Source organism: Taudactylus pleione, unplaced genomic scaffold (assembly GCF_031769625.1).
Source record: "Taudactylus pleione unplaced genomic scaffold, aTauple2 ptg000400l, whole genome shotgun sequence".
NCBI classification, from domain to species: Eukaryota; Metazoa; Chordata; class Amphibia; order Anura; family Myobatrachidae; genus Taudactylus; species Taudactylus pleione.
The window spans coordinates 5,603,820-5,618,578 of record NW_028284802.1 but is presented as its reverse complement, the minus strand read 5'-3'; the positions used below and the strand labels follow the sequence as shown (position 1 = coordinate 5,618,578).

The 14,759-nt window shown below is 45.4% G+C and overlaps 1 protein-coding gene across 1 annotated transcript in view; it reads left to right on the top strand.

Annotated features, from left to right (window-relative positions):
- TNXB (tenascin XB) overlaps positions 1-14,759 on the top strand; it is a 148,125-nt gene that overhangs the window by 96,550 nt on the left and 36,816 nt on the right. Inside the window, 10 exon segments of the mRNA XM_088446679.1 lie at positions 354-638; positions 1,344-1,616; positions 4,720-4,992; positions 6,560-6,850; positions 11,047-11,343; positions 11,745-11,867; positions 12,266-12,403; positions 12,511-12,630; positions 12,834-12,977; positions 13,412-13,542. Coding sequence (XP_088302805.1) covers positions 354-638; positions 1,344-1,616; positions 4,720-4,992; positions 6,560-6,850; positions 11,047-11,343; positions 11,745-11,867; positions 12,266-12,403; positions 12,511-12,630; positions 12,834-12,977; positions 13,412-13,542 — 2,075 coding nt within the window.

The window sequence follows — 14,759 nt, the reverse complement described above, 5'->3', positions numbered from 1 at the left end:
ATCACTGAAACAAAACATAGCTGAATCAACTTTATGTAGCAGTACATCCACTCTAAGTAATTTTTGTTTAGCAATAATTCTGTGGCGATCTTAAACTGCGACCACAAGACCGTATGTGAACAGGGTTAACTCACATCTTGTTTCAAATCCACCACAATTATATTACCAGTATAACTTTTTCACGCAATTACTATGATTGACATGTTGAATAACCGTATTGACATTCCAGTTCGTCATCGTACGGGCAGTGAATTTCCGTAGCGCTGAACGGCTTGCTTATATTCACTGTAGACAGATTTGTTACGCATATGCTTAGTCTCACATCCATGGAATTAATTTGATTCTTTGCACAGATTCTTCGCCAGACAGAGGCACACCTCCGCGCCTCTCCCCCCTGTCCGTGTCCGATGTCCGACCGGATTCCTTCCGCCTGACGTGGAAGCCCCTGGATGGGGATTTTGATGCATACCAACTTCGATATGGGCCCCCTGGAGGCCCGATCCAAGAGGAAACCCTGAGAGGGGACCAGACATCTTTCCTCATCACTGGGCTGGTAGCAGAAGTTAATTACACAGTGGAGCTCCGTGGTACATGGGGGGAGAGTTACAGCGAGCCGGAGTTCATCTATGTTTTCACAGGTAATGAGTGTGGGGGCAGAATGAACTATCTCAATGGAAGATAATGGAGCGGGGAGGGGGCATTTGATTCCAAAAACCTATCAACCAAGTTAGTAATCTACAGTAGGCATTTGGGCATTCTGGACCTCTATATTGTCTTAGCGGCCTATTTATTAAGCAGTGTTAGGAGGCAGAGTGAAAAGTGATAAGGTACCAGCCAATCAGCTCCTAACTGCCATCTCACAGGCTGTGTTTGAAAAATGACAGTTGGGAGCTGATTGGCTCCAACCTTATCACTTTTCATTCTGTCTCCTGATGCTGCTTAGTAAATAGACCCCTAAGTAATTATTGGTTCAGTATGTCTCATGTTCATAATATGGATATTTGGTATTATTTAGGTAGAGAGCTGAGAATTTCTGAGCTTCTGTTGTATTGGATAGATGGAGTGGTCATAACATCGATGTCCTATCACTGAGCCTCAACCACTTGTGAGGAGATAGAGGATAAAATATTTGTGTTCGAATTGACTCCTGGATAGAGCTATATATTTTAGAGAAGGGGCTGGTAATCTGAGAGGTATCTGGTCTGTCTGAGACATTATAGTGGTGAATCTCTGTATAAATCTGTCCTCATCGGCAGTTACAGCTCCATCCCTGTCCCATACTCTCCACCTGTTTAATCCGGAGTCACGGTTTATAACTCTCTTGTCTTTTCTCTGCCCTCTAGAAAAAGCCCAGCCTCCTCGCCTGGAGTCCCTCTCACTGTCTGATGTCCGCAGTGATTCTGTCCGTCTGTCTTGGGAGGTGAAAGGTGGAGACTTTGAATCGTTTCTTCTCTACTATCGGGATGGGGAAGGGCGCCCACAAGAAGTTACTCTGGAGGAGGACCTGAGGTCTTTTGATGTGAAAAACCTAAAGCCTGGGAAAAAATATAAGTTTGTCTTGTACGGCATAACCGGTGGAAAGAGAAGTAAACCAGTGACAGCCGAAACCACCACAGGTGAGATACAGAAATAGAGGTAGAATGACAAACGCTCGTTGCATCATGTATTTAAAGAACATTTCCACTTTAAAATTAGAGGCCTCCATTATATCTTTGAGGCCCAATCATGCATATATGCCGATACTTCATGGTACATCTGAGCTTTAATTTAGAAGATATTGTGCGTCCTTGGGGCTTGTGGAATAATCCTGCTAAGTTTATATTCTCTGGATAACAGAAACCGCTATATAGCCTTTATTATTATCAGACCCGTCCCTTGTTCAGCCAGGCTATTTCAACCTGTTGATAATGGCACATATGAGAAACATACTGTTTAGTGCTATGGTGGTACCCCAAATGGAATACAATAAATGCAATAGAGAAAACATAGGGGGGGGGGGGGAGTGTTTTAAAAGCCAATTAGCATCCTCCTTCCACAGACTGGAGTTTTCTATGTTTCCCTATTGTATTGCTACAGTCTATAAATGACACACAGCACTGGTATAATTTTAAAATACTGTGCTTACAGCACTTCCCCAGTAAATAAATGGACCCAAGACGTTTCCTGCACTCTGGGCCTGATTCAGAACCGCTTGCAAAAAGCGTGCGCTCGCTCTGAATCAGGGCGTGTGCTTTTTTCTTTTTTTGCGGCCTCTTGGGCCAACCACAGCTTATGCGAGCGGCCAGGTGATGGTCACGATGGTGAAGACTATCACGACCATCGGGCTTGCGTCGAGACCCTTGCGGTAGGGTCTCGTTGCCGTAAGCCCCAGTGAACTTCCTGCACTATTAGAGCAGGAAGTCTACCAACTGACATCATTAGTGATGTCAGTAGGGCCGCCCACAAATGGCAGGCGTTCCCGCAGGAACGCCTCCGTTTGCTCAGCCACCCCCCTTCCCCGCCTTCCAAACAGGGCAGCTGTCAATCAACATCGACAACTGCCCCTTTTGGATGCGAGCGCCGGAGCGAGTGCTTTTTGCGCTCGCTCCGGGGCTCGCACACGCGCAGTCCATCGACCCACTTGCGAGCGGGTCTGAATTAAGCCCTCTATCCATGATTGGCTAAAAGTCAGAATGCTCTTGGCCAATCAACGGCCGCTTTCCATTACAGCAGCTGCTGATTGCCTAAGAGCAGTCTGACTCTTAGCTAATCATGGCCATAGTGCAGGAACCCACGCGGGTCCTGGCATTCTCCGGTGAACTGCTGTTATTTTTCTTTCACCTTTAACACGGAAGCACTGCATACAGTATATAGACCCTCTACCAATGTCCCAGTGCTTCTCACACAGGGGGAGGTGTAGCAAATCTTGGAGAGAGATAAAGTACCAACCAATCAGATTTGAACTGTCATTTTTCTAGCACAGCCTATAAAATGGCAGTTAGGAGCTGATTGGCTGGTAGTTTATCTCCATTCACTTTATCTCTCTCCAAGTTTTCTACATCTCCCCAGGGTGCGAAAAAAAAAGATCTGTCTTGTATAGAAAGTTGTAGTGAGTAATAAGGATAGATAGATTTAAATGTCTGTATGAAGAACATTGCTAAATATGTAATTATTGTTCTGTTCCAATACATATTGGATTGATAAGAGTTCTGGCATCACCATAATCCAGAATGTCCAAACCTGGAACCAGATCTTACCTTAGATTTTATTGTCAGCCTGGAAATAATGCTTAAAAGTAATTTTTCACAAGCAAGTACTGTACGTGCTCTTAAAGACAACCTGCCAGCAAATAGTGTCTATTGTTAATGCACAAACTATTGTACATTCATGTTATTGGCATAGTATAGATGACATAGAACTCCCGACAGAAATTGTAGAGTCCTCCTCTCAAAAATAGTTTAACAGTGGTAAAATGTACTATGGTTCTTCCCTTTGTCATGTTTCGTTATTTGGACACACGGTGACATAGTTAAGAAAACTTATGCGGATTACAGATCCTAATTGAGAAAGGAAACGTTAACTTCAATTACATGTTTTATTGAATACTAGAGATGAGCGGTTCGGTTTTGCTGAAAATAGAACACACCTGAACTTTGCGGTTTCCGAGTCGAACCGACTTGGATCACATTTGGGGATCGGTGTAGAACCGAGTCTCGGCTAAAGTCTTCCCACAAGTCAGATTTCGGATCTATAAAATGGATCTTGCGTGTTTTTGATTGCATGTAAGGCCCTCCCTCGTTATTTCAGGTGCTAACATTGGTCAAAATTGAAAGGAAATGAATGTTATTAATGTAAATAACACTATAGGAACAGAAACAGCTCCAAGTTACAGGATTCTAGGTGTGTTTATCAAGAAATCCAAAACAAAAACACTTGACAGTGGATTTGGCAAAACCATAACATTTGAAGACTGTTTTACCAAAACACGGAACCGCGCACGTCTCTAATTAATATGGGATGGGCCAAAGACACATAATCTATTATGCAAATGTTCGCCATAAATATAATAATATAAGCCAAAATAATACAAAAAAGACAAAAAGAAAAATATTCTCAATAGGGAACTAAGGGCCTGATTCATTACCGATCGCAACTGAGATTACGCACACCATCGGCCCATTGATGCGTTCTGATGTGATCAGGACTGCGAGCACAGTGACAATGCAGACCCATCGCAGAGTGACTGACAAGAAGTGCCATTTGTGGGTGGTGACTGGGGGGGAGGTGAAACGCAGATGTGAAGTGCGTTTGAACGCTGTTGCAGTGGCGTGCATATACTGGCCACTGCAATGCTGTACGCAGCCTGATTTCTCATTGTGTGCAATGAAGTTAGCAATTGTGCGTGAGGCTGCGATGGTACTCGATTGTACCGATGGTTTTGCTGTATTGCTAAACATTACGGATGTGTGTAAGGTAAAGCGGGTGTCCTTGTGTAGTGCTGCGAGGGCATTGCGATTGCAAAAAGGATTAGCATACTATTGCAGTTTAGCTGCGTGCGTAATCGCTATTGCATACGCAGTTGCGATCCGTAGTTAATCAGGCCCTAAGATCCCGGAGTTATTTTTCAGATATGGTTCACTATTCTCAGAATGCAATAATAAGGGGTTTGGAGCTGTAGGTAAGAACTTCAGTTAGGCTGTGATCTAGATTTTAGGTGATCATATACTTGTTCCTCCGCAGAGAAGTATCTTCCTCCACAGCTGCAGTCCCTCTCTGTGTCCGATGTCCATAGTGAGTCTATCCGGCTGTCCTGGGTCGTGGACGGAGGAGAATTTGACTCGTTTCTTCTCCTGTACCGAGACGCAGAGGGGAAACCCCTGGAGAGTAATTTGGATGGAGAACAGCGTTCTCTGGCTGTTGGAGATCTGAAGCCTGGGAAGAAGTATAAGTTTATTCTGTATGGGATTGCAGGAGGGAAGAAGAGCAAGGCAGTAATAGCTGAAACCAGCACAGGTAACACAGCAACCATAAGAGCTTACAATTTAGGCTTCGATATTCCGCTTTTACATTCATTGTGGAAAAGGAAAGTCTTAGCTTGTAATGTAGTAACTCTATTATATATAAGATTGTGATATATACAGAGGTATCGGCCCAGCATGGTGATGATGTTCCAGCTCCTGGATCCTTGCACAAAAGTGCTTTAATACCGTAATTGTTGCCAAGGAAAATAATTGAATCAATGTTTGGGGAAATGTGTATATTTTTGAAATGGTGGGTGATTTACAAAATGATGAGACCACTCAATAAGAACGACATAATTTATAGTTCCAGGCACATATTGCCCCTAGCCCAACACTGGTCTCTCTTTACCACTGTATATATCCTCTGTACAGTAACTGTATTCTCTTCCAAGTAAGACATCCAAATACAGTATATCACCAAATAGAGGCACACTTTGTCCTTCACCCACACATTACTCCAATACCACCACATTCTATGACCACTAGCCACCACCAATACCATAACTACCACATTCTGTGACCATCAGCCGCCACCACCACAACTGCCATATTACTGCCACATTCTATGACCACCAGCCACCACGAATACCACAACTACCACATTCTGTGACCATCAGCCGCTACCACCACAACTGCCATATTACTGCCACATTCTATGACCACCAGCCACCACTACCACCACAACTGTCATGTTCTATAACTCCCACTATCACAACCACAACTACCACATTCTGTGGCCGCCAGCCTCCACCACCACCACAACTACCACATTGTAGGGCTACCAGCCGCCACCACCACAACTACCACATTATAAGACTACCAGCCACCACCACCGCAACTACCACATTCTATGGCCACCAGCCACCTCTACAATCACAACTACCACATTCTAGGACTATCAACCGCCACCATTTCCAAATTCTGTGGCCACTAGCCACTAACCACAATTGTCAAATTCTATAACCACAAGCTGCCACCATCACCACAACTACCCCAATCTATGACCACCAGCCACCACCACTACCACATTCTATGACAGTCAACCACCACTTGTGCCACTGCTACATTCTATGACCACCAGCCACAACTGCCACATTTTATAACTATCAGCCGCCACATTTCCACATTCTATAACCACCAGCCACCACACTACCAGATTCTATAACCACCAGCCACCACCGACACCACATTTTATGAAAAACAGCCACCACCAGTGCCACTACCACATTCTACGGCCACCAGCCACCATTGAAGGACTTTTTCCTCATTCTGTTACATCATATCATGTTCTCTGGCCTGTGTAGCTCCTATTTGTTTTAGCTTATTGCATTTTTATGTGCGTATGTTCTCATCATCTTACTGTGTTCTATAACTATTAGTTTTTCAACATTTGCATATGGCATTAATATTACAGGCCTTCATGATAGAGTCTGACCTGAAAAACTGACCAAACATCCTTATTCACCCAATGTGGTCACACCAGTAGAATACAATTACCTTGTCTTGTACTTTGTAAATATCCACGACCACTTACAAAAGCAGTCCTGTAATTTCTACAGCCCCAACTAAAGTTATTCCATCACCAGTCCCTCGTCTAGTGGACCTGGTGGCCTCTGACCTGACCAAGGAATCTGTAAAGTTATCATGGAGAGTGGAAGGAAATATTATTTTTGACTGGATCATAGTACAGTATCGTGAGCCTGAGGGTGGAGTAAGGGAGCTGCAGATTGCCGGAGAAGACACCAGCACCGTTGTACAAGGACTCCTGCCATCTAGGAAATATGAATTCAGTGTGTATGGTCTCAGCGGGGAGAAGAGAAGTAAACCTTTGTCCACTGAAATTGAAACAGGTAACTCATCAGCATCGCAGATACTGTTCCTTTATAAAGCCACTGTGCAGACCGATCTTGCAATATTTCACACTGCACATGCGTCCGAGCCAAACATACGTAACTTTGAGCAGCTACGAGAGGTTCAGAGTCCCACGCATCTCAGCCGTATCTCCGCTGCTGATGGGTGGGCATTCAGCCGTATCAGAGCCGTAACTAGGATTTTTGGCGCCCGGTGCCAGAGAGAGCATTGGTGCCCCTTCCCCCCAATTTTTTAAATAGGGAGATAAGAGATAGGGAAGAGATAGGGGAGGCCAGGAGATGCTGGGGATAAACGCAGAGGAAGCTACAAGTGAGAATGATAATACACAGGAAAATTGACAGGCCAAACAGCGCCCCCTGCGGTGCCCTGTGCCATGGCACGTGTCGCACTACCCTAGTTACAGCCCTGAGCCGCATCTCCCCTGCTGATGGGTGGGCATTCAGACGTATCTCCCCTGCTGATGGGTGGGCATTCAGACGTATCCCCCATGCTGATGGGTGGGCATTCAGACGTATCTCCCCTGCTGATGGGTGGGTATTCAGACGTATCTCCCCTGCTGATGGGTGGGCATTCAGACGTATCAGAGCCGTAACTAGACTTTTTGGCGCCCGGTGCCAGAGAGAGCATTGGTGCCCCTTCCCCCCAATTTTTTAAATAGGGAGATAAGAGATAGGGAAGAGATAGGGGAGGCCAGGAGATGTTGGGGATAAACGCAGAGGAAACTACAAGTGAGAATTCTAATACACAGGAAAATTGACAGGCCAAACAGCGCCCCCTGCGGTGCCCTGTGCCATGGCACAGGTCGCACTACCCTAGTTACGGCCCTGAGCCGCATCTCCCCTGCTGATGGGTGGGCATTCAGACGTATCTCCCCTGCTGATGTGTGGGCATTCAGACGTATCTCCCCTGCTGATGGGTGGGTATTCAGACGTATCTCCCATGCTGATGGGTGGGCATTCAGACGTATTTCCCCTGCTGATGGGTGGGCATTCAGACGTATCTCCCCTGCTGATGGGTGGGCATTCAGACGTATCTCCCCTGCTGATGGGTGGGCATTCAGACGTATCTCCCCTGCTGATGGGTGGGCATTCAGACGTATCTCCCCTGCTGATGGGTGGGCATTCAGACGTATCTCCCCTGCTGATGGGTGGGCATTCAGACGTATTTCCCCTGCTGATGGGTGGGCATTCAGACGTATCTCCCGTGCTGATGAGTGGGCATTCAGACGTATCTCCCCTGCTGATGGGTGGGCATTCAGACGTATCTCCCCTGCTGATGGGTGGGCATTCAGACGTATCTCCCGTGCTGATGGGTGGGCATTCAGACGTATCTCCCCTGCTGATGGGTGGGCATTCAGACGTATTTCCCCTGCTGATGGGTGGGCATTCAGACGTATTTCCCCTGCTGATGGGTGGGCATTCAGACGTATCTCCCGTGCTGATGAGTGGGCATTCAGACGTATCTCCCCTGCTGATGGGTGGGCATTCAGACGTATCTCCCCTGCTGATGGGTGGGCATTCAGACGTATCTCCCGTGCTGATGGGTGGGCATTCAGACGTATTTCCCATGCTGATGGGTGGGCATTCAGACGTAGGAGGTGTTCCTTGGGCGTGTGGTGGACATGTAGGCAGAGGATGAGAGTGTGTACAGAGATCAGATGGTCCTCTTGCACCAGGTGTAATGCTGCCCATCCACTACACGACATAGAAACGACAGCACGATTACGACATTGTAATCGTTATCGCTCATTCGCTAGGTTTAATCGCCTAGTGGATGAGCAGCATAAGGCTGGTGCAAATCTGTACTGTGGTGACGGCTACTGCCACAAACAGATGGATTAGGGCTCCGTGGCTACATAGATGCAGCCAAATCTGAATACAGGTGGAGATTATTTCCGAACATACTTGGGTGCAAGTCTGAATCAGGCCCTGAATGTCCCTTTTTTGCTCATAAAGGAGGGACACATTCAGCACTGTAGTTGTTGTGGGACTACATCATCATGGAATCATTAGTGACCTGACTGTGAGTCGCACACAGGGCCTGATTCAGACCCGCTCGCTAGGAAGTGTTCGCACGCAAGCAGGCTATTATTGCATTCTGCGCATGCGTACGCATCGCAGTGCGCGAACCAGTCCGTGCGATCGGGAAGTGTACGCTCGCTGCGCATAGACAGCCCGGCAGAGTGAGTGACAGGAGAAGTCGTTTGTGGATGGTGACAAGGGCTGGCCGATAGAAACGGGGGAGTGGAGGTGCGAACGCAAACGTGCCCGAGCGTCAATGCCATTTCAGAGGCATGCATAATTTAGAGGAAGCATCATAGTACACATCACCTGGTTGATTTTTACACCAAAGTGCTCGCAGTGCTTGCGGTAGGGTATAGCCAGCCACAAGCGCTGCGAATGCATCCGAAGGTACCGATGGTTTACATACACTTCCTTGAGATGACATGCGCAAGTGGGCGTCTTTAGACTGGCTGGTGGGCGTCTGCATACACAAAGCGATCGCACGCCAAGACATAGTGGGCATGCTAATGCCTTGCCGTGCGATCGCTTGCCTTGCTGGGGGTGTGCCGGATTTACATACGCTGGGTTCGTGCGAACGCATCTAGTGAGCGGGTATGAATCGAACCCACAGGCCCATATGCAGACGCATCTACTGTAGCAAGTTTTAGCAAACTGCGCATGTGTTGTGGCGAATATGCACATCGCTGCGTATCTCCGGGCGATTCTCGGACGTTTCTCCCTGTCCATGAAACTGAGTTTTCTGGGTGACAACTGTGAGTGTGTGCGGGAGTGAGCCATCTCATGGGAATTTAGCAGGCATGTTGCCAGATTTACACCATATGCCAGTGGTTCCCAAACTTTTTTGAAACAAGGCGCCCTAGAGTATCAGCATTGTTTTCACGGCACCCCTAAGCCAAAGTTTGTTATTGAGAAATTCAGAAATAATTTAAAAGTAGTAAAGTGAAGTAAATTGTGCTGACCTGTCCTCCTTAGGCCCAGTTATGTGGTGGTGGACAGGATTGCACTTCTGTTTGTCCACATATTTACATTACATTGACTATAAATAATTTGATTTGGTGCTGGACCACCAACCTGAGGCCCCCCTGCAAGTGTACCGAGGCACCCCAGGGTGCCACGGCGCACAGTTTGGGAACCACTGCCATAGGCTGAGTTGTGAGTAATTCCACATATTCCCCTAAATAATAGCCGTACTTTGGGGTATATTATATCAGACACTTTTAGTAGATCATTGTCATATCATCTATTCTTCGATGTCTGTTTATTCTCTCATTCAGGGCCCAGGGGTCTATTCAGCAATGAGCTATTTACATAAAAACTACGGAAACAATGATTTCCATATTTTTTATGTAAATCTCCTATTCAGCAATGGGATAATGGAGACGATAACGCAATTAACTTCTCCATTAATTCCCATCTCGCAGAGTACCGCACTGTAGGGATCAGACCATTGATCTCTACAGTACTTTAATGCTTTTTGCTATTCAGCAAAGCAAAAAGTGTTAAATCACTCGAACAATCTTTGCTTTATATGACGCCATCTCAGAATGGCGTTACATGAAGAAAATACTTACATATCCCGAAAACTGCAGGGACAGAGGGAAATTTTCCCATAACTCCCTGCAGCATCTTGTAAGTCCGCCCAGTCTCCGTGCCCACTTTCGGGTGACCGCCGACAAGTCCAACTAGAGCCTTCTAAACCTACTGAAAGTGATTGACATGTGTATGCAGGCTTTATACTAGCCTGTATACCTGTATATTTATGTGCGATTATATTTAACATTTACATATAAAGAATATAAATATACATAAATATACATAAATATACATGTATACAGGCATGCGCAGAAGAACAAACAGAAGGTATTGTTTTCGGAATCCCGATAACAATGCCTTCTGTGACATCGCAGGGACAGCGTGCTACCGCAACCGCTGTTCCTGCAGAAATATCGCTGCATAGCAGCCAAAAATTCTCACAATTGATAAAAACTTGTGACGATGTTGCCCGATAATATTCTGGGCAACATCATCACTCTTGCTGAATAGACCCCTGAGCCTCTCTTTACCTACTTACACAGTATGTTTGTTCCTCGGGCTGCACTCTCATATTTTGTTTATTTTTACTGTTACTTTGTTTTTATTTATTCCGTTAGGTTTCCTGGAGGCCATAGGTTCCCCTATCCTTAATGACCTCTACATCTCTCCACATGGCCCACACACCATACAACTTTCCTGGGAGGTTCCAGAAGGCACCTTCGATTCTTTCACTGTTCGATATGGAATCCAAGGTCAAGATGGGTCCCTGAAGACGGTGACGACCAGTGGCTCAGAACGAGCTCTCCTTCTCTCTGGCCTAGAGCCAGACACTGTCTACACAATTACATTACATGGTGTCCAAGACAATAAGGAACACAGCAGTTTAGAGGGCACTGGAAAGACCGCTCCACTAGGTAAAGAGAAGCAATGCTCTGCTAACGCTTTAATAATACATGGTAGTATGGATTGTTTACAAAACTGTGGCCCAATACTTATCACTCTATAATATCATGTGCTTAGCTTTGCCCAGCTGCAGACTTTTCATACTTGTGAGTGCATAGCTACGCACGACAAGATAGTGGCAACTGCAAGGTCGCAGGATTTAGCTCCTCCGTGTGGGCCATACCCAGGAAAACTCCTCTCCATGTGTTGAAATGATAAAATTAGATTTGTCTGCTATTGGAGGAGCTATGTAAATGAGCTTGAAGAGCTGGAAGAATGATCAGAGTTTTACATGGGCTTGGTGATAGAGGTGATTGTGTGTCAGCCTATATAGGGTTCTGTCACATTTAGCACATTTTTCTTATTATCATAGATCTGGAATCCCCCAGGAACCTCACATTTAGTAATGTGGAGGAGACCTCAGCCACCGTGAGTTGGGAACCTCCAAGCCCTGAGACAACCACTTTCAAAGTGTCCTACCAACTAGCCGATGGAGGTAATGGTGGCTCATATTACAAACCTACTTCCAACATCCAGTTGCTACACCTTTCTGACTATCCAATCTTCTAAACTCTCTAATTATTATTTTCTCCAGGTGTCTACAGCTCCATACCTCATTCTACATGTCCAACAACACTAAGGGGGAGATGTATTAAGCCTTCGAGAGACATAAAGTCAGCATCTGTCATTTTATAGACTGTGCTAGATAATTGATAAACAGAAGCTGATTGGTTGCTTTGGACAACTTCTCTACTTTATCTCTCTTTGACACATCTCCCCCTAAGTCTCTTCATTATTCATTCCAGAAGCTTCATCCTCTTAAAAAGTTGGGTGGAGTGACTTTTCTCCTACGCTGTTCTCCCCTTTCTAATTTCTAATCTTCTTTTGTTTCAGGAGAACCTGAAAGTGTCAATGTGATTGGAACCAGCACCCCACTGAGGGGCCTGATCCCCGGAACTCACTATGAGGTCACTGTGCTCTCAGTGCGGGGCTTTGAGGAAAGTCAGCCTCTGACAGACTTCTTCACCACAGGTACTTCTTACTACATGCTGGTCCTCAGGGACAACTCTGTCCTTCGCATAATACAGCATACATAAAAGGCCAATAAGTGTTATCTAATGTATAGACCTTTGTCTCAGTTGGAGGTGGCCCTCGCTCTTTGCGTGCTCATGATGTAACTGAAGTGTCAGCTCTGCTACGCTGGGAACCTTCTAGAGGACCTGTGGACAGATATTTAGTGACATACAGGGCAGAAAACAGTAAGAAACAAAACAAATATTTCTGATTGAGTACAGACGTCAATGAATGTGTTTTATGTTCTCCATTCACCACTATTAGTAAATATCAAAGGTGTCCTGTATCTCCGTATCACTGTGTCTGTCTCTCTGTTTGTCTCATGCATTCTAATTGACATAATTTGTTTATAGATTCTCTTACCCGGTTCTCCCTCTCTTTCCTTCAGTCCCCTTAGTCACGTTAGTGGTTCCTGGTGACAAGACAGAGCTGCCTCTCTCTGGTTTACATCCGCACACTGAGTACTTTGTGAGTGTGCAAAGTTCACAAGGATCCATGACCAGCTCACCAACATCCACCGCTTTCACCACCAGTGAGTCCATCTCCCAATATCTTCTCTCGATGTCTGGTTTCTACTAAACTCTTCATTTTATTATGTAGTTATTGCTTTCATTACAACTAAGGGGTCTCTGTACTAAGCTTTGGAGAGAGATGAAATGAACGGAGATAAAATACCAGACAATCAGCTCCTAACTGTCACTTTACAGGCTGTGTTTGAAAAATGGCAGTTAGGAGCTGATTGGTTGGTACTTTATCTCCATCCACTTTATCTCTCTCTCCAAGACTTAGTACATAGACCCATTAAACACTTCTTACAGCTTAGACACTCTCTGAATGTTTATATCCCTATAATGTGTGAAAATATACAAAGACCTGGCTGCTGAATGTGATTTCACCATCTCATATGCACTGATGGTGCCGTTTTCTGTGTTACTAGTGATATTTCTCCATCCGCTCATTGTCTAGGTGCCGACACTCCAAGAGACCTCACCGCCAGCCAGATCACAGCTCGTAGCTCTCTGCTCACATGGAAGGCACCGGATGCTGTGCCTGATGGGTACCAACTAACCTATCAAACGCCGCAAGGTGAAATGAAGGTAGAACAGACAATAAACTCACTTCTTTATCTATACCACAGGGAAGTGCTTACAATGGGGGCGACTGAGGCAGCAGGGGGTGGGAAGCAGCAACATGTTCGTAACTAATGTTAGATATAAGTGACACAGCCCAGAAATAATTGCACACTCCTGATGCCCAAGTCTGTTTAATCTTCATATTATCACTAATGTCTCTCCGGTATGTATTTCTCATGGCTATATCTTTGTTGGTCTCTGTATGTCTCATGTCCATATCTTCTGTCCTCCCTGTTCATTCATTCTCTCCCACATGTATACTCCTCTATGTATGCCTCTATACGTCTCATGTATGCTTTTCTCTTTTTATATATGTCATGCCTATGTCTCTTATCCTCTGTGTATCTTCCACCTCCATATCTCCTGTCCTCTGTATCTCCCATGACCAGGTCTTCTGTCCTCTGTATCTCCCATGCCCATGTCTGCTGTCCTCTGTATCTCCCATGCCCATGTCTGCTGTCCTCTATGTATCTCCCATATATTCTGTCCTCTATATATCCCCCATGTCCATAACACCTGTTTTCTGTCCTCTATATATTCCCCATGTCCATAACACCTGTCTTCTGTACTCTATGTATCCCCCATGTCCATAACACTGTCTTCTGTCCTCTATATATCCCCCATGTCCATAACACCTGTCTTCTGTCCTCTATATATCCCCCATGTCCATAACTCCGGTTTTCTGTCCTTTACATATCTCATATGTCCATGTCTCCTATCCTCTGTGTATCACCCATGTCTTCTGTCCTATGTCTATCTCACATGTCCGTATCTCATGCCCTCTATGCATTCCCCATGTCCATATCTCCTGTCCTCTGTGTATCACCCATATCTCCTGTCCTCTGTGTATCACCCATATCTCCTGTCCTCTATGTATCTCCCATGTCCATAACACCTGTCTTCTGTCCTTTATATATCTCTTATGCCCATATCTTCTGTCCTCTATGTATCTCCCATGTATTCTGTCCTCTATGTATCTCCCATGTATTCTGTCCTCTATGTATCTCCCATGTATTCTGTCCTCTATGTATCTCCCATGTGTTCTGTCCTCTATGTATCTCCCATGTATTCTGTCCTCTATGTATCTCCCATGTATTCTGTCCTCTATATATCTCCCATGTATTCTGTCCTCTATGTATCTCCCATGTATTCTGTCCTCTATGTATCTCCCATGTATTCTG